This window comes from Coloeus monedula (assembly GCF_965178545.1).
Source record: "Coloeus monedula genome assembly, chromosome: 3".
NCBI classification, from domain to species: Eukaryota; Metazoa; Chordata; class Aves; order Passeriformes; family Corvidae; genus Coloeus; species Coloeus monedula.
The window spans coordinates 9,710,381-9,735,159 of NC_138783.1; the positions used below are offsets into that span (position 1 = coordinate 9,710,381).

The 24,779-nt window shown below is 38.7% G+C and overlaps 1 protein-coding gene across 1 annotated transcript in view; it reads right to left on the reverse strand.

Annotated features, from left to right (window-relative positions):
- The window catches only part of ROBO2 (roundabout guidance receptor 2), a gene marked incomplete at both ends in the record, with an annotated part of 433,039 nt that overhangs the window by 13,527 nt on the left and 394,733 nt on the right, over nucleotides 1-24,779 (reverse strand). Inside the window, 4 exons of the mRNA XM_082279021.1 lie at nucleotides 2,631-2,813; nucleotides 12,180-12,394; nucleotides 15,643-15,903; nucleotides 21,845-22,001. Coding sequence (XP_082135147.1) covers nucleotides 2,631-2,813; nucleotides 12,180-12,394; nucleotides 15,643-15,903; nucleotides 21,845-22,001 — 816 coding nt within the window. The remainder of the gene's footprint in view (nucleotides 1-2,630; nucleotides 2,814-12,179; nucleotides 12,395-15,642; nucleotides 15,904-21,844; nucleotides 22,002-24,779) is intronic.

The following is a 24,779-nucleotide window of genomic DNA, read 5'->3' on the forward strand; positions in this document are numbered from 1 at the left end:
TTGACTAAAGCAATGTGATTATTCATTCAGAATGCTGGTTTTAAGAAGAAAAAGGCACCAAACATTCTCTTTTATCCCTTCATGAAAATGAGGCAAAAGAAATAGCACTGACCTAAATCTCACATGGGGCAAACACAAATGATGTGCAGACTCCCATAACACATTTTTCAATGCACTTAATAACTGATTACAGCATCTTGTATTTGTATGCAGCCTTTCCAGTAAGAACTGCTGAGCAGTGTCAGACTTTCTGTAGCAGATTTAGTGTGTTTAAGTGGAGACAAGGATGAATCCACTAATTCTTGATTTAATTTCCCAAGGGTGTTAAAAAGGAAAGCTGTTTGAACTTCATGGCAAATCACATGACGGCTTCTGGAAACTGGAATCAAAGTGTCTGGCAGGAGAGACACATTGCATCTGGATTCACCAGTGCCTCTTATGCTTGGCAATCAAACATTCCCATGTGAGGCTATCAAACTGGACATCTCCTTTAGTATCTACCGCTGAGAATACTTCACAGCTGCTCTAAATGGGTGAAAATAACTGTCCAGACTGCAGAGGAATAAAGAGTCAGGACCTTCAGGCTCCCTTCAGAGCAATGGACAGGATAACACTGCTGCTTCTGCACTGCCAGACACCGTGTTGCACTCTGGGGGGCTGCTGTGGGGCAGCGGGGCTGTAACAGGGATGTCGGACCGAGCCACCCTGCCCTGCAAGGTGACACATCCTAATGAAACTGCAGTGAGCAGGGGCAGTGCTTCCATTTGCTGAGGTTTCTGTGAGGAAAAGAAGGGAGGGCTGTTTGTTTGCATGTGGGTTTTTATTTTATTTCCATTTTGCCTGCTGGATCATTAAGAGAATAAGAGGGTAATAATCATAAAGTCTCTACCACAACTGCTGGATCCTTTTTTGTACCCTGTACTCTAATGGTCTGTCTGAGGAATTACACACATACTCACTTTACGTGCATTTGTAACCTAATTAAGCTAGGAAAATACAACTGACTAGGGGGCTCTCATCCTTCCCTTGTATTTTCCATTCACATAGGTATAAAAAAAATCATATTTATTCTAAGTGTCTGTGTTTTTGTGTCCATTTACTTCTGTTATGAGTAGGTGGCAGAAACTGCACTTCTCAAACGTTTGATACAAGTGACAGTAACTTTGGGTGAATATTTGCATTAGCTTTTACTGGAGCAAATACCACCAAAGAAAAGGATGGAAAGGATTTGCTCCTTTCATTCAGAAGCAGTGAGACTATTCAAGGAAAACAGTATCTTTTAAGTCATAGTTTGGCCAAATGTTTCTGTAGTAGATAAGTCAAGGTCTACATGAGTTTTCTTCTTTTGTTTTGCTTTCCTTCTTTAATTTTTTTTTTAAGTGATAAGACAGATTTACTCGATTCTCCATTAGTATAAGGAAACAATTGAGGTCTTCAGCTATGCCAAAATAACAATCTTTTAAGGATTGATGACTATGACTATGTCTGACCAAAGGCAGTGGCAAAAGTCCCAGTGATTTGAGGAAAGCTGGATCTTAGGATTTTGCCATCAACTCTTTCCTTTATTCCTAACGTTCCTAAAAGGCAGTGCTTGCCATGAAGTTATTGCATGCAGAAAGCCTACAGTACTCAGCCCCCAACACGTGAGATATTTCTCCTAAGTGCACATGAAGGAGAGACTTCATACCAGACTAGTAGTCTAAAAAATTTAAATGTGAGGAGTATTATGGGACCTATCACTAGGAATCAGCTGAGGAAGCATAACAAAAAATGACCCAAGTTCATACTTTGCTAATAGATTTGTGGATTTAAATAATTAGTTGTTGTTGCCATTTTGACAAGACTAAGAAAATGTAAATTTATTCTTTTTTTTAACAGAATATTTAAAGACAATTTTTCTTTTTATTTTTAATAGAAATAAAACATATGGAGCTTTAAAAATAAGAGCTAAAATATATTTAGTTTTCCTTAATTAATTTCAGAAGATTGGCTGTTTTCAAATGCACTATCCACTTTACCTTTGTTAGATTTTACTTGGCAGATTCAATTGGCATAACCAAAATTAAATGTTAACAAAATATATTAACTTATTGAATTAATTATTTTTAAATCAGCTATCAACACAGCTTTAAACAGTTTGTATTGTTAACAATAAAAGCACACCAAGTCACCCCATGCTTAGGAAAACTTTGGAGAAAAACACACTTTTGCAAGAAATGCAACAGAAGAGCAGGGATGGAGATAATAGTTTAAAGATGATGTTCATCACTGGAAATGTGAATGATTGTGAGGAGATTATTCAGAAAATGAAATCATCAAAGGCTGCAAGGCAGAATTAGCAATCTCTTCAGCGAAATATTAAATGAGCATATGTCAGTAAATCTACAGCAGAGTCAGCACTGAGGGGAACCGCAGCAGACCGAAGTGCAGATTAAAAGCTTGTGCTATTCACTACTTCAAATCTCTAAAAATGAAACATAATGCAAGGTTTCATTTAAAATACACCAGTAAGAGTATCTCCATCCACCTTACTCCATGCATGTTAGACAAGTGTGAGACGCACGTTCACTGAGAGAAGGATAGGCAGAGACACCCTTCATGCAGAAAGCATCAACTTTGAGTCTACAAACCTGTTCTTGTCAGGCTGGTTCCATCCAGCCTAAACCCAGCTTTATCTGCTGCTGCAACCAGTGCTTGTGCAAAAGTGCCGCTGGTAAAGATCGAGTCATCTGAGGAGCTACCTACACTAGATCTATGACTAGAAAAGTTACGGTCCTCATCAGACGCAGAACCCCATCCATTTACCATTGAACCTAAAAACAAATGTAGGGGGCTAGTGAGTGGTGCACATTGATATTCTTTGTTCATCTAAAGCTTAAAGACCCACTTAATATGTCCTTTCTTAACAGGAAACCCCAAATTCATTTGACAGAGCTTGGTATGAAACAGCAATATTCATCTAAAGCTTAAAGACCCAGTTATTGTGTCCTTTAACAACACAAACCCCAAAGTTTATCTGACAGAGTTTGGTACAACAGAGTACTATCAGAGCTAGGTGGGATCTCATTCCTAGTTTGCTCCATGTAGCCTGGAAACAAAATAATGGTCCTGTAAACAAAATAATACATGTTCTTTACACATGCAAAGGCTCCACAGTAAAATTTTTTAAAAATTAATGGCTTTTTCCTGTGATTGAATTCAGTGTGACTGTTTTTACTATTTTTGTTTTACTTGGCTTGTTACAAATCAGTATCTAGTTTACTATTTGCCAAACCGAGTCTTAATTTTGGACTGCACACGTGTAAGTCTCAGTAGATACAGCTGAAGTCAGACCTGGGCTTCAAGAGCTATTCTGAACAAGACTGGAACCATGTAATTTTGTCAATCAAAACCTTAAAGTAAATGAGCAGTTTTAATGGCCTGAAAATAGCTGATCCAAAGTAGTTCATTCCAGTGGATTAAAATAACTTTTTTTTAAAAGGTTTGAAATAATTAGGATTCAAGAGCAGACCAAATATATGCTCAAATTTAATACTGAGTCAGTCACTAGACCAGTGTTGGTCCCATGGTACCTTCTAACAATGGATTACCACCACTGCAGGAGAGGAAAGTGATAACATCATAAAAATGCAGTCAGAAAACCAGATACCAGAAAAAACACATGAAAGGAATATAGAAATCTTGACATAACTGAAATATAGAGCAATAGAGAAGGAAGGATTCATCTTATTTGCTTTTCTTTTTTTTATTATTTTTTCTGATGCATGAATCAAGCATCAGTTACCCAGCATGGCAGTTTCAAAAGCTATCACTCAATTAATTTTTTTTTTCCCAAATACTGTAATTCTGTTTCTTTCAGGGTTTCAGATGGAGATGGTGGCGTTCTGTACTTCTAAAATGTCCCAGGGTCATTCTGCACTGTGCAGTGGAGTGGGAGGCAAAAGGAAGAGCCAGCAGCAAGTACTTTTCTCCAGGAACAGGGCAGCCCTGCTAATGAGCTACCAAGTCCAGGTGAGGTGCAGAGCAACCAGACTGCTTTGGGACCTGAGCTGCTGCATGGCATTGCATGGTGCTGTGTAGACACAGCGTGCTGTTCTGAGATAGTACAGGCACCACCCCCACACTGAAATACCTGAAATGTGCTTTTTAACAGCATTTATATGCTGGGAAAAAAAAAAAAAAAAGCCCAGTGAACCTGTGTGAATGAGCACAGAACTGGTTTTCAAAGACATGAAGACAGGAGAGGAGGGATGCATCACGGCCCTGACTTTTACTCAGTCAGCAGAGCTGAATTTCTGTAAATGTACATAAAATGCGTAGCAGTACAGTAGCCTTTTCCTAATCCATGTCCAAGAAAGCATTGCTGTGTTTAAAATTGTTAAGTAGTAAATCAATAATGACCTGCTTACTGGTTAATTGATAGGCTAATTAACTAATGGTGGTGTCAAATATTAAAAATGTCCTGCAAAAATAGCTCATGAATACAATAAATGAATCCTGGAATTCAGTAGCACACTGCACCACAAAGCCCAAGAACAATAGATTATTTTGTGATGCTGCAGTGACCAAACCTTTTAATGTCAGAGAAGTGGCAGGCTATAATAACAAAAACCTGTGAACTCCTCAGACACAGGAAAAGAAACCAAAGAGGTCTGTGGAGGTCTGACAGGCAGAAAGTGAGTTAAGTGCAACAGAGAGTGACAAGAGTTTGATTCTGCTTGCCAAAAGCACACATAAAATTGTTATTTTCCAAACAGACTCGACCTGATGCAGACAGATGTAAGGGAGCCCAGATAACAGCAAGGGAAAGCTAAAACTGAATTTCCTCTGAGAGGATAGCTTCTGAACGAACAATCAAAGTGTGATAGGACATCATAGCGAATGGAGAGCAAAGACACTTAGCAACAGTTATTGATGATGTATGAAAAGAGATACTACAGATAAAACACTTCATAAAGATGTAAGAAATGAAATGCTGTGACTGAGGACATTTTCAAACATCACTTATACACACATTCCACAAAATATGTGAGCACAAGCTGAAACACAAAAATATAACTAGAGCTACAGATATCAAAGGATGATACTTAGATGCTAAAATTTAACACATGTGCCAATAATTTCAGGGCCCAAGGGTTTTCTGTTCATAGACATATATTCTATTGTCTGTGTAGAGACATATAAAACCATATACTGTACAGAGCACTTTCTGTTTTCAGTATCATAGTCCATGAGACTATGGATGTTTTAGAAGAACTTTTAATTTCCACTTGCTCACAGTGCTCTGTCCATTTGCTAACCACAGCTGTTACACAACATACAGTGCACATGGTAATTTGGGTGGGACATTTTCAGGGTATGTGTAGTAGCTGTTTTTCATTTGCTCTGTTAGTCAGTAAAAAAAAAAAACAAACCTCATTTTAGGTATGAAATATACTGAAAATCTGCAAAAGCACATAGTGTGTGAATACAGCTATTGTTCTACACTCTCACAGACATGCCAGTTTTTCTAAAACTACCTACATTTTTATTATCAGACTGCCAGTTTTCTAGGCTAGTACTATAAAAATCTCTGTTCTTATGCTCCTCCACATTCCCACAGGCAGGAAGTGTTAGCAAGTCTAGGAACAGTGTGCTCTGGCTATGGATCATTCCTTCTTCCCCTCTCCTCCAGCAGCTGTTCTAGGAGAGACCTGTCAGGCTGGAAGCATAGCTCTGTTCTCGCAGGGACATGAGTTTTACTGGGATGTCATGACTCCACCTGGAGTTCTGCATCCAGTTCTGAGGTCTGGGGCACAAGGCAGACATGGACCTGTCCAAGTGTATCCAGAGAGGAGCCACAACAATGATTAGAGTGCTGGGACCCCTCTTCTGTGAAGACAGGCTGGGACAACTGGGGTTGTTCATCCTGGAGAAGAGAGGGCTCTGGGGAGATCTTCCTGCAGCATTTCAATATACAATGGAGGGTTATAACAAAGACAGAAAGAGGCTTTCTGATAAGGCCTGTAGTGACAGGACAAGAAGAAATATTTTCAAACTGAGAGAAGGTTTAGCTTATGTATAAGGAAGAAATTCTCTCCTGTGAAGGTGGTGAGGCACTGGAACAGGCTGCCCAGAGAAGCTGTGGATGTCCCAAACCTGGGAGTGTTCAAGGCCAGGCTGGATGGGGCTCTGAGCAACCTGGTCAAGTAGAAAGTGTCCCTGTCCATGGCAGGGGGGTTGGAACCAGATGACCTTTAAAAGTCCCTTCTAGTCCAAACCATTCTATGTTATTTCTGGTTGCTGGCAGCAACTTTTTATATAGAAACTTTTTGTAACTGCTGAAGTCAGCAAGATACCCTGAGACACATTCAGCACCCACAGCTGTGTGTGACCAGGGAGCTAAAGGCAAAATCTCTACATTATTTCTACTGATTCCTGAGCTATTCAGTTTCACTGCATAAACAATTTCTTTTCCCCACCAAAACCTGCAGCAGTAAATCCCATTTTGCTCTGACCTGCAGAGGTGTAGACATTGCCCAGAAGGCATGGGAGTGCTGGAGCCCAGCCCGGGCACCTCAGGCCACCACACAGCTGTGTTAACATAGCACACGTGGTGACTGCTTGTTTAAAGGCATCCACTGGCCTCTTGCTTTCCAAATCAGATGCACATTTGTTTTGCTCTGAATAAAGGCAGAATAAGAGATGCTGACGTTCCTTTCAGATCAACTGTGCATTTTGAAATGGGATGAAACAGGCTTTTAGTGTCTCCTTTACATGCAGCTCACTATGTTTTATCCAAGAGCACATTTGAGTTTTTACGCTTTCTGGGAACTGTAAATTTTACTCTTGCTGACAGCAGCAGTAAATGCTTTATGCAGAACAAAATCAGCTCTGTGAAAAGTTGAACTCTGTTTCCTTGCTCCATAAAATATCTCTTGGTGCTAATGCAAACAGAAAGCTTGTCTGCTCTCAGGGAAAGGTGAGGGGAACAGAGGTGCCAGCTCCCAGCAAACTGCATGCTACTGCTTTTAGTGGCATTTTGCTGGCAATAAAAATGCTCTTTTTCTTTGTAAAGTGTACTGTTGCTTTACTTAAAAATAATAATAAAAAAAGTCTAATGCACCTATGAAATAAATGCTGCTCACAACAAACCTGACACTTCTTAGAATTCCATTAGATACCTTCCTGCATCTAACAACCTCTATGTGCTTACCTCATGTGTTTTCCTTTACAAGACCATCCAACACGTATTAATATAAAGCCCCTGCTCCTCTGCAGTTTTTTAATGGAACAGGGATACTATCTTCTCTTGGGTATGTCTGACCACTGTCATGATTACACAGCAAGAATGCCCACTGATTTTGGTGGAAGTGATGGAATAGAAGGGGCAATAGTCATTGTACCATCAAAATAAGAAAGAATAACAGAAGTGTTTGAATGCGGAATATAAATATGATCACATTTCCAAAAACTAGACTTTGTTTTGTACTTTCCTCCACCATAAATATCCATACATTTAAATGTATACACCTGGAATAAACCCTTAAGTTTTAAATATTTTATTTCTGGGCAGAAAACACTAAAAAAAAAGGAGGTAAAAACCATACGTAGATATTTGGCACTTCACAGGTCCAATGATAATTAATGACCTTCATAAACATCTAATGAAAAATGAATTTATGTCACTTAGCTCAATTTATTTCTGTTTGCATTCCATCTTTCTAGATTTTTTTGGTTTCCATATTGCTGAAAGGCACAAAAAAATCTCAAATTTATTCAAGCTGTTAGAAAAGAAATGCACACAGAACATTAAGTAGTTGCTCAAATGTTGCTGAGCAGTAAAATACTATGATAAAGTGGCATCTTGCTGTGTCTCTATTACTTCTTCAGCACTAAAATTAATTTATGATCAGTCATCAATTCATTTACATGTCATTTTATGCTAAATCTATCGTTGCTGATGAATGCATATCCCTAGATCCATTAAGCTAGAGTAAAGTCTGTGCTTTATAATATGACCCTGCTAATTGTTGCATTACCATTTTTATGAGATACAAAAAGTAGCAGTTTCCTATTTTCTGAGCACATATTTAATCCATGAAACACATTCTTCCTATTAAATGCAATCTGTCTAACTGCTTATAAAATAGAATCTTTTGCAATAGGTATCCCTAAGCAAATCAATATAAATATTGAGCTCTGCCGTGGTAAAAAATGGCTCATGAAAATGATATTGTGCAGTTTTCAAGAATTATTCCATTTGTGCTCAGACACAGTGAATGAACAACTTTTTCCATACAGACAGTGATCAGTGAGTCTTTTAATCAAGACCAAAACATGTCAGATAAGGGATATTCTTCCTTGCTGAGCTACACAATCTACAGAGATTTTTATAATTTAGATCTATATAATTCTATTGAAAAAAAAAAAATTGCAATCCATTTGCTGTGGCACTGATTGCAAGAATATCTCTCTGTTTATATCCATTTGTATCAGTTAGGTGGAAGAGGCCTTGTTCTAATTTCTGTGCTAGTTAATGAGTCAAATTCTTCCCTCAGTCAAAATGCACCAGGACTGAAGATACACAGCTCTCACTACCAGCTGCACTGGTGCTGCAGGAGGAGGAGATAAGGACAGGGCAAAGAAAACCCCCAAACCATAATACTTTGACCTGAAAAACCTTAGGCTTTTTCTTACTGATTTCAGTGAGAAGCAAATTAATTTCTTCTACAGTCATCATATGCAGTTAATTAAGTCTGTTAAAGTAGAATAACATAACAGACTCTTTGTGGCCATCCATGCCACAACTCTGCACAGCAATTCATTATAAAAGCAAACATTAAACATAAGAGAAAGAAAAAAAAATATTTCAATGTGTCTCTGAGAGCAAAAAATAACCCTAAATAATTATGAATTAAAAGTCAAGTGAGCAAAAGTTTTACCAGTGTATTTTGGTTCTTTCTTTCTATTATTTTTTAAAGCAGATTCAGTGACTCAGTATCCTAACAAACCATACTGGGAATGAAAGCAAATCCAAGCAAAACCTTGGATTTAATTTCATATTACAACCCACAAGCTCTCAAATCCAAATCTCCCTCTCTAAGTTCTCTTTGTGATATCTGGAGAATGTTAAGATACAGTTCCTGTGCGCTCCTCCTTTTGTTCACTTTATTATACACATCAACATTATGTCTCTGCCACCTGCAAAGAGAAAAGCTTAATAGTGCAGATTAAATCCTTGTCTGAATCTTCAGTTAGCTGTGACTAAAACTCAAGGGCCTGGAAGACAACTTGACTTTTAAACAGTTTAAAGGAGCAGCACTGTGGTGTCAGAGGGATTCAGCAATTTGTGCTTTGGCTCATGCAGTGCCAGTGCTTCCCCTCAGAGAATCCCACATTTGGCACTGCAGGAAATCCTTGTTCTCAGCTCAGCCATAAAGAACAAAGCCCCATTTCAGTCCAAGAGTGGGTATCTTTGAGGCACTGCTGAGGCATGCTAACACTACAGGGTGAGGAACCTCACCCTGCTCCCTCCACAGCAACTCTGTTTGGAGGAAGTCTGGACCAAGGGATGTCAATTTACATTTCTCACAAACACTGAACTCCCAGGGCACTTCAGAATGAACAGAAATATTGCTTCATCTGGGTCAGCTGTTCTCATTTGCCTCCATTTTCAAATACATTTAGAGAAGTGAAAATGTGATCTATAAATTCCTAGCAAAATGCTGGTTGAAGTCACCAAAGGCTCTGTGAAAAGAAGCAGCTTATATATTCTCAGCACAAGAAAGAACGATTTAGTTGTTCTACAGTACTTTAAAAGCAATCAAATTGAAGAATGAGAAACAGCTTGGGAACAACTGAAGCAATTTGCTATACACCCCTTAAAACCAACAAGCACAGCCCAGAAGAGTTAACAGAAACAGATAAAAAAAAATTAAAATTCTCTTTTGAAAAAAAAATCGCCCAAGTATAATAGGCAATTTCTTTCCACCCTTAGAAAAAAACAAGCCCAAAACAAGCCCAAAACAAGATCTCCTAAAATCAAGGTTTTACCCATACAGCAACTGAGGAAAACAGAATAGTTTTGTTATTTGGAGATTTTGCCATCTTACAGACCCTTTAGACTAACACTCTGGGTGCACTTCTGTAAGGCTGTTGTTCCTTTATTAAGTCAGTCTAAATGTTGTCTATATGCTATAGGGGCAATCTATAATTTTGCTTCCTTTCCAGCTGCACATTCCCTTCCTGCAGTGCCAGCACACACCTTGTCACGTGAACCAGAGCTAGTAATTAAACAAGCAAAAGAAAAAGCAAATGAAAAACTTTAATTTTCAGCTTGATGAGGCCACATGAAGTTAGTGGTGGTGATGAGTGGGAGTATATTTAGATCAACTTAAGTACACTCTCAGCCTACGCTATCAAGTTCTGACCAATTTCTTCCAAAATATTGGGAAGCTTTTAACACTCCAGTAATTAGATATTTAACACTCCAAAAATGAAAGAAGATTTATAAATATTGTAAGAAGCTTGAAGGTTATTCATAAAAGTATGAAATGTAGTAAGCACTAAAGTTTCTAGCTGAAGCAGGAATACAACTATTCCTTATTTGTTCTAGGGAGGGTGGTCCAAACTATTAGGTGAAGATGCAAATGTGGAAACATTAATTTTCTGATTTACTGATATGTAAGCATTGGCATATTAATATATACCAAATGAAAAATTTATACCAGGCTGTTTTTTAAAAAATTTATTTATTTATTGCTGTTTTACCAGTGCAAAACTTGTAGTGAATTGCTAACAGAAAGGCTGCTGAGCCATTAGTGAGATATGCAAAAATATGCAGAATTATTGCCTGAAGGAGATTACACTAGAAATTCAAGCAAAGTGAGTTAACATACTTATGCACTAATAAGTTAACCTTCTCAATTCAGGGATTTAAACTTTAACTCTACGGCCTTCAGTTGCATCTGGATTTCAAATGGCAGCAGCAGAGATGCAATTCTTAAATCTTAATTAGATTGGCAAGCAGTCTGGCTCTAGGGTGAAGGAAAACCTGGAAAGTGGGATTAAGCTACACACTATTTCATTCAGCAAAGGAAAAGGAAGAAAATTATAGGTGTTGATGCTCCACCACTGTCATATTCTCACAGTGTTTTCAGAATAGCAACCTTTCAGTGTGGGTGCAAAAGCCTTGGAATTTCAGAGGTCCGGACAAAGATGGAATTCAGCGGTGCCATGGTAGGAGGTTGTTCTGATCAAGTCTCCCTTAAGGTACAACCAACAATCAGGGTTCATCTGCTGAGATCAAAACCTGAAGCAGCACCCACTACCACTGTGACATTGGGGATATTTGGGTCTCCAGCACACCTGCACATTATGGACACAGTACATTCTACAGAGGCCCAGGTTCAACCTAAAAAGAAGGACACTGATGCTTACCAAAAGTACATTACTTCCATACAAAATCTGTGTTTTTAAAAAACAGCATCTTTCACTGCCTACATTTCACCACCAGCAATTTAATTCATTCAGATTCTGTGCATTAGTTTATAGCAGGCCTTTCTAGGTCCCCTTTGATGATGCTGTAGCTTTCCAAGGCATGCAAAGGACAAGAAGAAGTGAGGGAAGGAGGGTCAGAATTATTAAACAGATTTTCTAAAAGGGAACAATTACTAAATTCAGCAATATAAAGTACGTTCAAAATACATATTTTCCTACATAAATGTTGTATTTACTCTAGAAATAAACATTGTGCTGATCTAACTACACTCACTCTGAAGTCTTTTAACTTCCTTGTGTTCATCTGGGAAAGCATTTACCCAGCAAAATATCTAAAAGTGCTTTAAGATAGCATTTTTATGCTGCTCCTGATTTATGAAATATATATTGCTAAGCTGAGGTCTTCCCCCTCCTTTTTATGTAACTGCCTTGCTTTTCTAGTAGAATGAACCTTTCATGAAAGCTAGGATATAACTGAATTTTCTTTCAAGTCTTTAAAGCTTTTTAAAATTCATGAATTCTCTTATCATTTTGCAGCAAAGCAAAGTATTTCCAAATCCTTCTTTAACTTTAGTGTTTAGTATTAACACATTTTAAATGTTACAGAAATCGAGTGGAATAAATTTTCACTTAGAAAGTGTCTAAATGGTGATGTATTTTACTGGTAGGAACAAGTTGGTGTCACTGTGTTTGGTTACCTGTCACAGAGCTGTCTAGATTGTCCATACTGGAGCCTGGAGTATGCTCTAGACCTCTTAGTGGCCTACTGATTTCTACAGTTTCTTCTTCCATATCATCCTCATCATCCTCATCATCTGGAACATCTGTTTCCAAATCTGAAATAAGGTTTCCAGATACGTATCCTAGGGGAGGAACTGGAGCCTGAGGAGGTTGTGTATTGCTTTGGATGTGCCTACACAAACAAACAGGAAAAGTTATCAGAATGGATGAGGCTTTGCAGCCCATGGTCAATAAAACACAAGCCTTTCAACAAGTCCTGAAGTTTTGATTTACAAAACGTGCTTGGTTAGGTCAAACTCGAGAAAAGTCAGTTCAGTTATTCACCTCAGCTTCTAATACCAGAGCGCCTGAACACTTTCCAGTCTTAAATAAAAATAATGAAGATAAAATCCTCTAGGATGGGGAAGGTCAGGATTATCTTCTCATAGATGAAGAGCAATGGGCACAGAAGCTACATAAATCAGGTAGGAAACCCATGGAAAAGCACAATTCTGAATCCCAGCCTAGCACGTAAGTGTCTCTCCCAATATTCCCCCTTGCAAATCACACATTGAACCAAAGTTAAATCTCACTCCTTCCACTTAAACAGATGCAGTGCCTGAAGCAAAAGTCACCCTAAAGAAGAGGAAATGGCCAGTAGGACAGAAGAAATTTTCAAGTCCAATGAATGCATAATCAGTGAGGCCTTTTCATTTTGCTTTATTCCAAGAAGTTTAATTGATTTAATTGCAGCAGTATTAGGGCATGCATGTGTGAAATTACTGCATGCAGCAATCACATTCAAAAAAAAAAAAGGAAAAAAGAAGACAAAAAAGCACCCACAGGATAGCTAAATGGCCAAAGGCAAGCATGGCATTTGGAGTTTGATGTTCCTGGTCTCCGAGAGAAAAGAACACCATCAGCTTTCAAAGCAGCATTCCCCACAGCACAACGGGTACACAGAAAGCTGTGCCAGGGGAGCCAGGCAGGACTGGCCTTGGTACAAGAGCATGTACCATGCTTGAAATTGCTAACACAGGCACGTGGGAATCCTTGGGTGGCTGTACATGAGGTGCCATGACCTGATTTGAATCGGCAGCACTCTGGATGGAACTCAGGATTCTGCCGGTCTTTTGCTTGGACATAAGTAAAACTGAAAGAATTACAATTGTCATCTGTTTGGCTCCCAGCTCTAATACATTTTCAGTGAAAACCTGTGCTGTATTATTGCCTACATGAATGAATTCTCTTAATTCAACGAGCCTTTCTTTTTTTTATTTTCATAATGTAAATCTATCAGATATGAGAATGTCATGGTAAATGTTACGTACCACTGGTAACTTTCTCCACCTCAGTGTTAGCTTTAACTTACTGCTTATTCTGAATCTAATTTCCAGAACAAGTGCTTCCTTTCTGACATACAACCTCCTTCTGATTAACAGTTATTGAATACTTTTCTGCCTGGACACCAGGTTTTTGGTGTTCTACGCAGTGTTCAAAACACTGGGGCACTAAAGGGCACTACCAGCTAACTAACCCTCAACAAACAGTGTGATTAGATCCCAATCAAGCAAAATGCTTAAGTATATGTTTAATATTAAGCTTGTGATAGAACAATTGAAATCAATTTCTCATGTACTCATACTTAAGCATACACTTAAGTGATTTGCTGGATGAAGGCCATAATGATTATGTACTTTTCCAGTAATCTCTAATGGGCTCTTTCTTAAATTCCTAGTTGGCTATCTCTGTATTTCTCTGTTGCCAATCCCACAGTAACCTATCTGACAGGTCTCATTCTGCTGTTTAGTTTTCCCCTGTCTCTACATTGGACAGGTTAACTTTGTGAAAAGAAAACTAAGACATCTTCCTTTCCAGTAAAAACAATGGAGGGACTTTCTACTGATTTTGACTAGCATGATACGTGTCCAGCCAAACAACACAAAAATACTAAAAAATTCCACGTCATAAAAATCACTTCTACTTGCAACCCTCAGCATGTAGCCCAATACCCAAAAGTTATGAAAAAAAGGTTATGTCCTTGTTATTTATTTTTAACATTTCAGGCTCAATTACTGTGACTTTACACAAGAGCAACATTAAAATCTGTATAATCCTAAGCCCATTATGAAACTTCCGAATCAATTTTCATCTCTCCAAAAAGGGAGCAAGACCTTTCCTGCCAGCTGCACGAAGCTTTGGTGCAGTGTCCTGCTCCATTATCTGTGCCTGGACTGGTTTGGAGGTTTGGAGGGCGTAGGAAGGGTAACAGCTGCAAAATGCAGCAGCGACTGCCTGTGCTGGCAGGGTGTGCATCTGTGTGCTGGCTCAGAAGCCAGTACCTTCAATAGGCCAGGTCTAGCTGCTGCCTGGGATTTGGGTCTGTCCCACAGGCAGGCTGGGGTCGGTGCTTGGCAGCGCGGCGCTGCAGCGGGACCGAGGTACCCTGTTGATTGAGTGCAGATTGCAGACAAGCCCCGAGGCCTCCACGGTGTCCAGGGAAAACAGCTGGCTTTGGTTTGGCACCGCCTGCCTACCTGCCTGATGTATTTATGGGAGCTCAAGCTGAAGAACTCCGTGGCTTTATTTACCAGAGAAGAAAGGCTGCTCCTCTGCTGGCAGAGTGCCATTCAGTAACTAGCTCTGCTCTGCTCCGCCGAGAGTCGCGGGCTTTGTCTGGGTAGGAGAGCTGTGAAAGGACAACTGCTGCTCAGGGAACATCCAGGAAGCAACTGACCTTCACCGTATCCCCAGCCTGGTGCAGTTGACAAGTTCTTTTTCAGTCCCTGAAGAGATTGCTTCTGTTTGTTTTGCAGAGGAAATGTTACTGTGGTATTTGCTTGCTCTTCCTTTAAATAGGCATAAAGCACTCTAAAACACTAGATCCATTCTGTAAATACTAGTAACTTTCTGTTGTTCCTGGGTCTTTCCTATGAATCAAAAATTCTCATGGTATTTCAAAGTACAGAGATGCAAATGCTTCATTCTCATGTGACATGGTGTAAAAGCTGCCACGTTGCTATTTCAAGAGACTATCATTATTTTTAATCAGGAATTTAGAATCCTATTATTTTCGAAAATCCTAAAGAATTCCCATCTTTTGCTAGCCTGAAAAGAGAGTACTCTCAACTGTAAAAAGGTATCAGGAGGTGGGTGTTAACTACTTAGCTGAACACGTGCAAAATTTCAGAGGAATATTGTTTTAACATGTTTTTAGACAAGATTTAACATATCACCAAGTATTATGATTTAAAAAGCACATACTAGTGTCTAAGGTCTTCACAATGTAGATAGAGTTTTGCTATTTCTTCTTCCATTTTACTTTGGAAACATAATTGAAACGCTGTTGAACACAGTATTTATGTCATAAAGAAATATATTGTTGCTATTATTATTATTATTTCATTTCCCTGATCACAGGTGACCCCTTCAAACATTTACCATGTCTGCTTTGCTATATCAAACTGGTAAGCCCTTGTTAACTCATCCAGGTGAGCTTGAAGCATTGGCTGCATCTCCTCTCGTGGGGAAGGCGTGAGGGTTGCAGTCGACTGTTGCCCAAAGGAGATGGCAGGAGATGAAGCTACTCCCCGGACAGGAGGTGTGGGGACACGATCATCATCTTCTTCAAGCTCATCCTCCATGCCCTGATGCAGGTAGGTTTGAACTGGCAAAGGTGGACACCAACCATCACTGTCATATCTAAAATAAAAACCAAATAAACTTAGTGTATATCAGATCTCATCTCTGTCACACAGTAGAGGGTGTAGAGGGTATACAGGATTCCTGCTACAGTTGGAAACCTTGCACACAGTGTGAGTTCTAAAATTTAATGAAAATAGGGCCATAATTGCTTAAATTGTCCTTACTGAGTCAGTTTAATTTTTCCCACAACAGCTAAGCAACTTGAACAAGATATGCAACAAAAAAATTACTGACCCGTTATCACATTCATTAATGGTGATTAGATAATGTTACACCACAATCAACAACAAAAATGGACTAACTCACTTCTAGGATCATTAATGTAGGACAATCAATATTGACCTAGACATGAAAATAGCAGCATTCTTAAAAGCTTTATGTAGTAGCACTTATCCACAGAGCAAGCTGAGTTGAAAGGAACCCACAAGGATCACCAAGTCCAACTCCTGGCCCTGCACAGCACCATCCCCAAGAGTCACACCAGGAGCCCAAGACATTATCCACTTATTTCCATCCTCCCCTTTATCCATCTATAAATTTACCATTTGTTTCTGGTTTGTAGCTTAAATAAAAAGCTGCACTTCCCTCATAAATTCTGGCCTTCCCACTCCGCACACAGGTATCTCCTCTGGTGTGTAATACATTCATGTCACAGCAGCACTGACCCTAAGCATATGCTGTGTCACAGCACCAGCTGATAAGGTACATTAGCACACATGTTGACAGCCCTGCCAGCACCCCACCTCCTAACCAATCTGTCCTGGGACTTACCTAGACAGTGCTACATTTCTGAACACTTTCAACACACCTGCCCAAAGTAAATGGAAGGATTAACCACTAGCAGTGTTCTTGAATACCAAATTCTTCTCTCTTCATACATAAGGGGTGTCCTGGTAGGAGTTTGTGGTTCATTTGTTGCCTTATACCAAAGATGTAAGGGGTGATGCTGTTATCTGATCAAGGCTAGGAACAGAAGCTTTATATTTTATTACCACTTCTTATGCAAGCTTTGCCAGCAAGTCAATTCTTTTAGGTCTCTGTACTCATCACAGGACCTTTCAATTCAGTGTTGTATTACACTATCATCCTGGGATGCTGTCCCTTAGAGATTCTGGCATCATTCCAGGTGGACAGTCCTTAGTGACTGTGGTCATTCCCTATGCATTACCTCCCCAGAGTAATTCCCTAATCTGAACACAACTTCAGTTGTACACAGCTTTGCTGACAATCACACCACTCAAATCTCAACTGTCTACTCTTCCCATCTTCAAAACATTCAGTCAGGCATCAGTCCCTGGAGCATCAGTACACATTTCTTCTTAACTCCTGGTGTATTCCAAAATAACTCAGGATACACAGCATTTTTTTTTTTTTTCAAAAGGCAACCAGACAACCACAAGCTCTCACAGCTCCTTCACTGTCAAACCATCACACACTCTAAAGGACATTTCCCAAGCATCATATAAGACACTTTATCTTCTTTCCACCTTCAAGGACTGCTGACAAGGTCCTTTTTTCTGCAGTGCAGGCAGGCAATGCATTGTGCTAAACAGTTAACTTCTCAAACCAGCTTAAAAATACACCTTTAAAGCTTCTGATTTGGAAGGAAGGATTTACCAGTTTCCCAGAGAAAAATGAATTACTGTCAATTTTCTCAGGTGTGAAGCCAGGTTACAAAAAGGCTGGGAACACTGAGATGGAGAAGTTGCAAAACCTGTATTATGAACAGAACACTTAGTTTCAGCAAAACCCAAAGATTTCTTAAATTAACTAAACTACTTTTTCATTATTCAGAAGTCTGTAGTCTGTATTTAAACGCACAGATTCAGAATAGTTAAACCAACCTGACTTAATCACCCGAAAGTCCGTGGAAGACATGTCTGGTAATTCACGCTGGTATAAATTTAGATCTCTGTATATGTAGATATGATCATATATAGCTATACAAACATACATATGTGCACAGAAGTGAAAATAAAGGCTGCTTCTCAACACCTGGCCTCTAGGAGAGGTTGAGTGATTGATCGTTACCATTTTCATAACACAGAGATTTAAGAAAATGTTACATGATACATATTCACCCTTAGCAGACAATTAAGATATGAACAGCTGTAATTTGTTTTTCCAAACAATATTCACTCATGACATTTGCACCCAAGGCTGAAGGGACCATCCTAACCCACGCTGCTGCAAATGTACAGTGCAACAGTTCTCTCGCTTCCTTTTGCTCTCTCAACCTCACGCTTTGCTATAATGGCTTCTTCTTTAAAAGGGACAGGGCAAAAAGACACTCCCTGGTGACTTTGCAGTGATGAATAAACGAGCTTTGGATGTGCTCGCCTTCTGACCCTACTCGCTTCAAATCCCCAAATGTTCAGCTTGATAGTAAAAGAGATTTCTCAGTGAAAAGATTCTGCACAAGCACCGTATCTTTACCCAGATTTTGTTCGGAATGGAAAGCAACCTAAACCTGAAGTTCAGGACATTGAGATTCAAGATTTCAGGTACAAGAACCTTTGTGTTCTTCATGCAAGGCGTCCTAAAAGCCACAAGTTCTAACCTGCATCAAAAAAACAACAAAGAAAAAAAAAAAAAAAAAAGAAAAAACCAAACCTAACAGACTACATAGTAACTATATGTCACATAAATGCTACAGTTATAGAAACAACTGGTACCAAAATATTGTTACTGATCACATCCTTGTTCTCTTTTGTTTTCTGAGTAAATCCAATGTGGTGAAAATGCAACTTTTTCAAGTACACTTATTAAAATCTAAGTGCTTTAACTTCATTAGGGACCTCAGATTGTAATTTCTTTATAATTAAGACCCTAATAAGTGCTGGTTAACAAACAAGAGTCTCTATTTTTCTAATAAGTTTTATTGTATTGTCAGCACTTTTATTCTACCGTGATCTTTTACTATTCAAGAGCCTGATTCATTACATTGATAGATTTGTTCCTTCAAAATATAAAATAAAGGTGATAGATAAAGGGCACATTTCTAATGAAACTGTGTTTCATTACACACATAGTTGCAACAAATGAAGCTTCCCTCCCTGGAACTCACCAGAAAGGACTGTTTGAAGTAAAAAGTACTACTCCCTTAACTTTCCCTAAGGACAGAAAACAAGTATTGAATACACTGACACTCAGCAGCTAATATTCCAGTTTAGGGTGTAGCAAGAACTAGAAATAACCAAATAACAGTATGCAGCCTGCCTTTACTGGGGTTGGCTCAAGATCATGCATATTACTGGTGAAAAATGGAAGTAAATGATAATGAGTAAGAAATGAGCATTTCCTTACTGTCACGTTTAGATAAAATCAAGCAAAATCATCTGCTCTGAAAATGGTGGGAAAGGGAACATGTCAATTTGGGAGATACTATAGGAAAAGAGAAACTTAATTGACACAAACAGGCTCTTTGCTGAGGTTAAACAGGAATTTAAGAGATCCCCAAAGCCACCACATCATATAACAGGGCTCGTTGGAGTAAAATGTTCACTTTTCCTTCTGCAGTTTATGGAAAAATGGAGGCAAATGCAAATCCTAGTGCGTCTGGGAGGAAGATGGTCGAGAAAACTGAGTATTTTTTCTGTGACAGGTTAAGTTACGTGGCGCTTTTTTTATATCATTTGCTATGGTGGATTATCTTTTGCAACTCAGAAGTCCACTAGTGCTCATAAGGCCACTAGTCTTAATCTCCAGTAAGCAAAACTAGGTGTCAAATTTTTGGCGTTTTTTGGTGATAATCATGCCAATGAAACTTACGCTTGAATTCAAGCGTTATAGGAGGACATACAGAAAAACAAGTTTCTGTTTAGATGTCACCTTCCTTGTTTTATTGGTCTAAACATTCACTTTTTGTATCACATTGTGAGAACTTTATTAGTGTTCGGTTTTTCTGACTGGAAGTTCATTTTTCAATTGTAACTACCAATATAATTACATCTGCATGCAACTAATTCTAAAATTAAAACACTTTGAACTTGTCACAGATAGAGTACATCAAAACCAACCAAAAAGAACAAAACTGTTTAAAAAAATGTGGCTTTTTTTTTTTTCTAACCCAATACGTCCATATTAAAGGCAACATAAGGAACGCAGCCTATGATTCTTTCCCTTTCAGCATGTTGAAAATCACAGAAACGAGATCAACCCCCAGATACAGAAGGACCATTAGTATTGGAAGTATCCTGGGGAAGTATGGGCATTGCAGATTCAGTCTTCATCAAAGGTGGTTGCAAATTACTGTAGGTCCAGACTGAGACTCTAAGTCCAACCTTCAGATTTTTTCTGTGTTTGGTAAAATGCGTATTACAAGGTCTTGCTATCACCACTGCTAATGGGACATTACAAAAAACAGAGAAGAGTAATTCAAAACATAATCACAGGAAAACTAAGTCTGAATTGTTGTGAACCTGGAAGTTGGTAATTACCTTCTCCTTAAATAACCAATGTTGTCTTGGTGACCAACATCATTCCTTCCAGCTAAATTACAGATGCATTATGCAACTGAGGAGTCAAGCCCTGTGTCACAAGGGATTTCTCTATAAGGTATTTCCATTTGCCTCTTATGCTATTTCATTGTTCTGAAGCAAATATAAGTGGTTTGCCTTCTATTGTATAATTGTTTTAGTGAAATGGCTGCACATGCATCTTAAGGATATAAACTGATAAAGACAAAATTATTATATGGTGAAACAATTTGAAATTTATTTTAGCCTCTTATAACAGAATACAGAACAAAATGATTATATGAACTTTTTGCCTTGAGATTTAAACAACACTCACAATCATTAAGGTTATTTGTTTTCCATTACTTTGAAATTCTAATTCTAATACAGCCTGAATGAGCCTTTATTTTAAAAAGAACTTCACTGACTAACACATTTATTGCTCATTTTAAGAGTCAAAGGACTTGGTATAAACTGAAATAATGTGGAATTTTTCTAGCTTTAATTATAAAAGTAGTAATGATCAATTCATGCTTACAATTGAGATAACACTTGAAATACTTTTATTCAGTAAAGCTATTACAATGAATTCTCAAAAATGTTTCATCCTTAGGAAATATTGATTAATCCATGTATTGAAACAGACAGAAATTTGTCCCTAACAGAACAATTATTCTCAAAGGCTCAAACAGAGCTAACCACAGTAAACTATGTTTTCATATACTCTTATTTTCCTCCAGAGTTTGATAACCTGGTATTTCACATAATTACACTTTATAAAAAGCATTTTGTAATTGTTGTCTGTGTAGAAAATGTCTCTTTCCTCTCATTTAGCACTTCTTGTGTGATTTTGTGTCCTTGAGAACAAGTTTGAGCTATGCAAAAATATGTGGAAGGTTCCAGAAACTTGAAAGTTGTTTGATTAATAACAAAAAAAGCTTATAATTAGCATGCCTTCCTCAACTGTGAAATTTCTTCTAAAAGCCGATGAGAAGATTATTATCCATTGGTTGATCTTCAAAAAATTAATCCAATTTGGTGGGGGTTTTTTGTTTTGTTCTGTTGGCTCTAATATTTTTAAACATCAAAGCAGTGCAAAAATACAAAGAACCAGATTATGTCATCCTTACTCACTCTGAGTCCCATCAGCTGCACGCAGTCCCAACAGAATTCAATTATGCTACCTGTGAAGTGAGATACTTCTCAGCATGAGAAAGCACTGAAGCCCTACGTGATGATGAAGCAAGGTCACTTCTGTTTCCACCTTCAGTCACTATCCAGGAGCTATTCAAACATTCCTCCTCCACAGCCTTGAATAAGTCTACAGGATAAGGCGCTCTCTCTTTATTTTTTTTTTTTTTTTAAACAAAACAGAATAATATTGTCACTTAGCAAAATTAAAAAAAAAAAATAAAAAAAGGACCCATTTCTGCAAATCACAGATTTTTTTCTTCAAAAGAAAAAGAAAAAAAAAAATTTACCCTGCTTCTTGCTGATCCACCCCATAGTGCTCCAGCTCTGTGCCTGGAAGTGGCTGCACAGGAGGGGGTGGGAGGGGAACACTGGCCCAGTTTGAACCATTATTTTTCTGGGGCTTGGCAGTATTTTTGTTTTTCTTCTTTTTCCCTCCTTTGCCACCTGCAAATCCAAAAAGAAAAATAAAATGTTAGAGATATAATGTGGGGAAAAAAAGCCAGCTATTTACATTTCTTTGAAAGAATTCTGATTCCAGATGGCATGCCCCAAAAAAGAAGACGTATTTATATCTCAGCAGAATCAGCATCAACGTGCTAATGCTGTCACACGGTTATAAGTAATAATAGAATGGAATGGGAAAATATTCTGAATATTTGCTGAAAATCACTTCTTTTTAAACCTCTGTACATTTGCACCACAAATTTTGCTCCAAAAGTGCAGAAACAAGGAAAGACAGGTTTTCCTGACTCAGAAATATATTCCCTGATTTATTCATGTGTACTTTGTGACTTCTTGAATTCATTCTTAGATAAAATTATAATAAAACATAGTGAATTATTTTAAATGTTAGAATCCGGTGTGATTATAACACAGTTTTGCATAATCACTTTCTGTGGAAAATACAGATTTAAGGACACCATCTAAAAAAACTGTCATTTAGACTCAGTATCTTTTAGCCAGAATAGCATGAGTAACTTGTCAAAACAAAAGAAGCAGGGTTGTGTTGAACTTAGGAATTTCCCAAGTTCTTTTTCTTTAAAAGATCAGGAGGTCATGTGCAATGTTTTAGGACTGTCTGTTTCACAGGATTCAAATATCTTGTGCCACTGTGGAGAAGAGGTTCTATTTCTGATACACAGCTCCAATGGATGAGGTAGAAATGAAGTGAGAATGCATTTTGGTTAAACCCTCTGCTCTTCTCTGACTGTCCTTGTATCCATTTCTCCAGCTGAGACATTTCCATTTGTGGGAGAGTGATCCTACAGAGAAAGCTCTCATCCCACTTGCTCTGCTTCTTTTATTTTGCCATGACTTCTTTTTCTTGTCAGGAATTCATTAAGAAGAAGAATGGGTCAACATTTCAAATCCTTTGACTGCTTAGGGACCCATCTATTTTTTTGAGTTTTGTTGTGCCTTCAAACTCTTTGGCTTGTTGGGTGGAGGATTGGTTTGTCAGATGCCTTTTCAGTGGGGTAGCCAGCTGCTGTCACTCATCCCTGGCCTGCTGCAGAAAGCAGTCTAATCCCTCTCACCCACTGACATCTCTTGCTGATTCATAAGGATCAGCCAAAAAAAAACCCCTCAGGTAAAAATGAATCAATGAATCAAGAAAACCACAACTGACTTAGGGGGGGTGGCTCGCTGTGCACTGGCAGGCACCACCCTCTTTGCCATGGCTCTAACTTTAGGCATGGAGAAACACAGAAGGAGGTACAATCCTAGCAATAGAGACAAGCCCATGTCATGGGACTTTTTGTCTGTGAGGCAGTAGCTTTCTTCTGCTACCTCCAAATGTTAGCTGGATGAAAACAGGAACAAATAGAGAGGGAAGAAAAAGGTGATTCTGTGGCTCAGAAGTAGCCAAGACTTCTCTTTTCACCTCCTGTTGTGGTTGCTAGAGACAGGCAACAAGCCCAGCAACGCTTCTAATCGACCTGGCTGGCAGCACATTGCAAGCGAGACTTTGCTTTTCACTACTCAATTCCAGACCAGAGCTCTTCCTCCCTTGTTTTGGAGTATTTATAGTAAGTCCAGCCAAGATCCTCTCATTCACTATGAACTGAGCTGATACTACTTCTATTAGGATGGAAACAGGCTCTTCCTTCCGTTTGTAGTCTGGCAGAGACGACAGCTTTCTTGAAAAGGGAAAGAACATTTCAACCACTGAAAAGAAACCCCAGTGATAGTGGAGATAGAGGAACAAATACTCAAACCTTCTGGAGGGAAAATGAAGCTTTCAAAGCACAGGTAAGGTAAAAGAAGTGGAGTTAGAAATAGGGTCAGTGAACAGTCCAAAGGAAGTGGGTTAATTTTAATTTGTGGGATGTGGGGAAATTTCTGAAAAGTCAGCAGGAGTAGGAGCCAACAACAACTAAGGCAGGAGGGGCTGCTTTAGGAGAAAAGCACATGCATGTGTCTGTGTGTTGCAGGAGGATTTACACTAGGAATACACAGAGAAGGAAAATGCAGAGGACAATTTCAGTTTAGAGATTAGTTGAGGTGGAGAGGAAGATTTTGAACGTGTAGCATCTTGATAATCTTAGGAGACTGGTAAAATGTAGGCTGGATTTGTGGAGTGCTAGTATGGGCATCACTTGGATTTTGGGGGTTTCAAAAAGAGAAATTAGAGATAATGGAGATATTAGAAGGAGTAAAGCAGAGAGACAAAGGACTTGTTTAGATGAGGAAATGACAGAAAAGGACTCCAAGGTCAGTGCTGGTAGGAAAGCAGCCTACATTGTACAGTCAGGCAGGAGATTTCTGTCCCCATGGGCAGTTACCCCACTGTCAGACTGGTGGGACAGACACCTAAAACAAAAAGCCTGATTTGTGTTTGAAAACTGATGCACAGAAGCCTTGTTTCCCCATAGCAACAATGCTTGATGCTTCAATGTCTCCTCACACTGAAATTCAATTATATTGTTTAAATCTCTAGGCAAATCAGATCCTTGAGAAAGAATTTGCCGGTTGGGCTGCTGATCCTAGTACAGACATAATCTGTGCAAAGTGAAGCTACAAAATTTCCCTGCCTCAAAAAAGCAAGTTGAAGTTTTAGCTATTTTCGATTCCACAGTAGGAAAGGAATTCTCCTGGTATTCATGTAAGAGAGAAGAAACTTAGTCAGAATAATGAGTAGTACTTAAAGTACTAACCAAGGAAGTGAGAGGAACAAATCCCTGCTCACCCTGATGGGGACTACGTAATCAAAGCTGGTCTCTG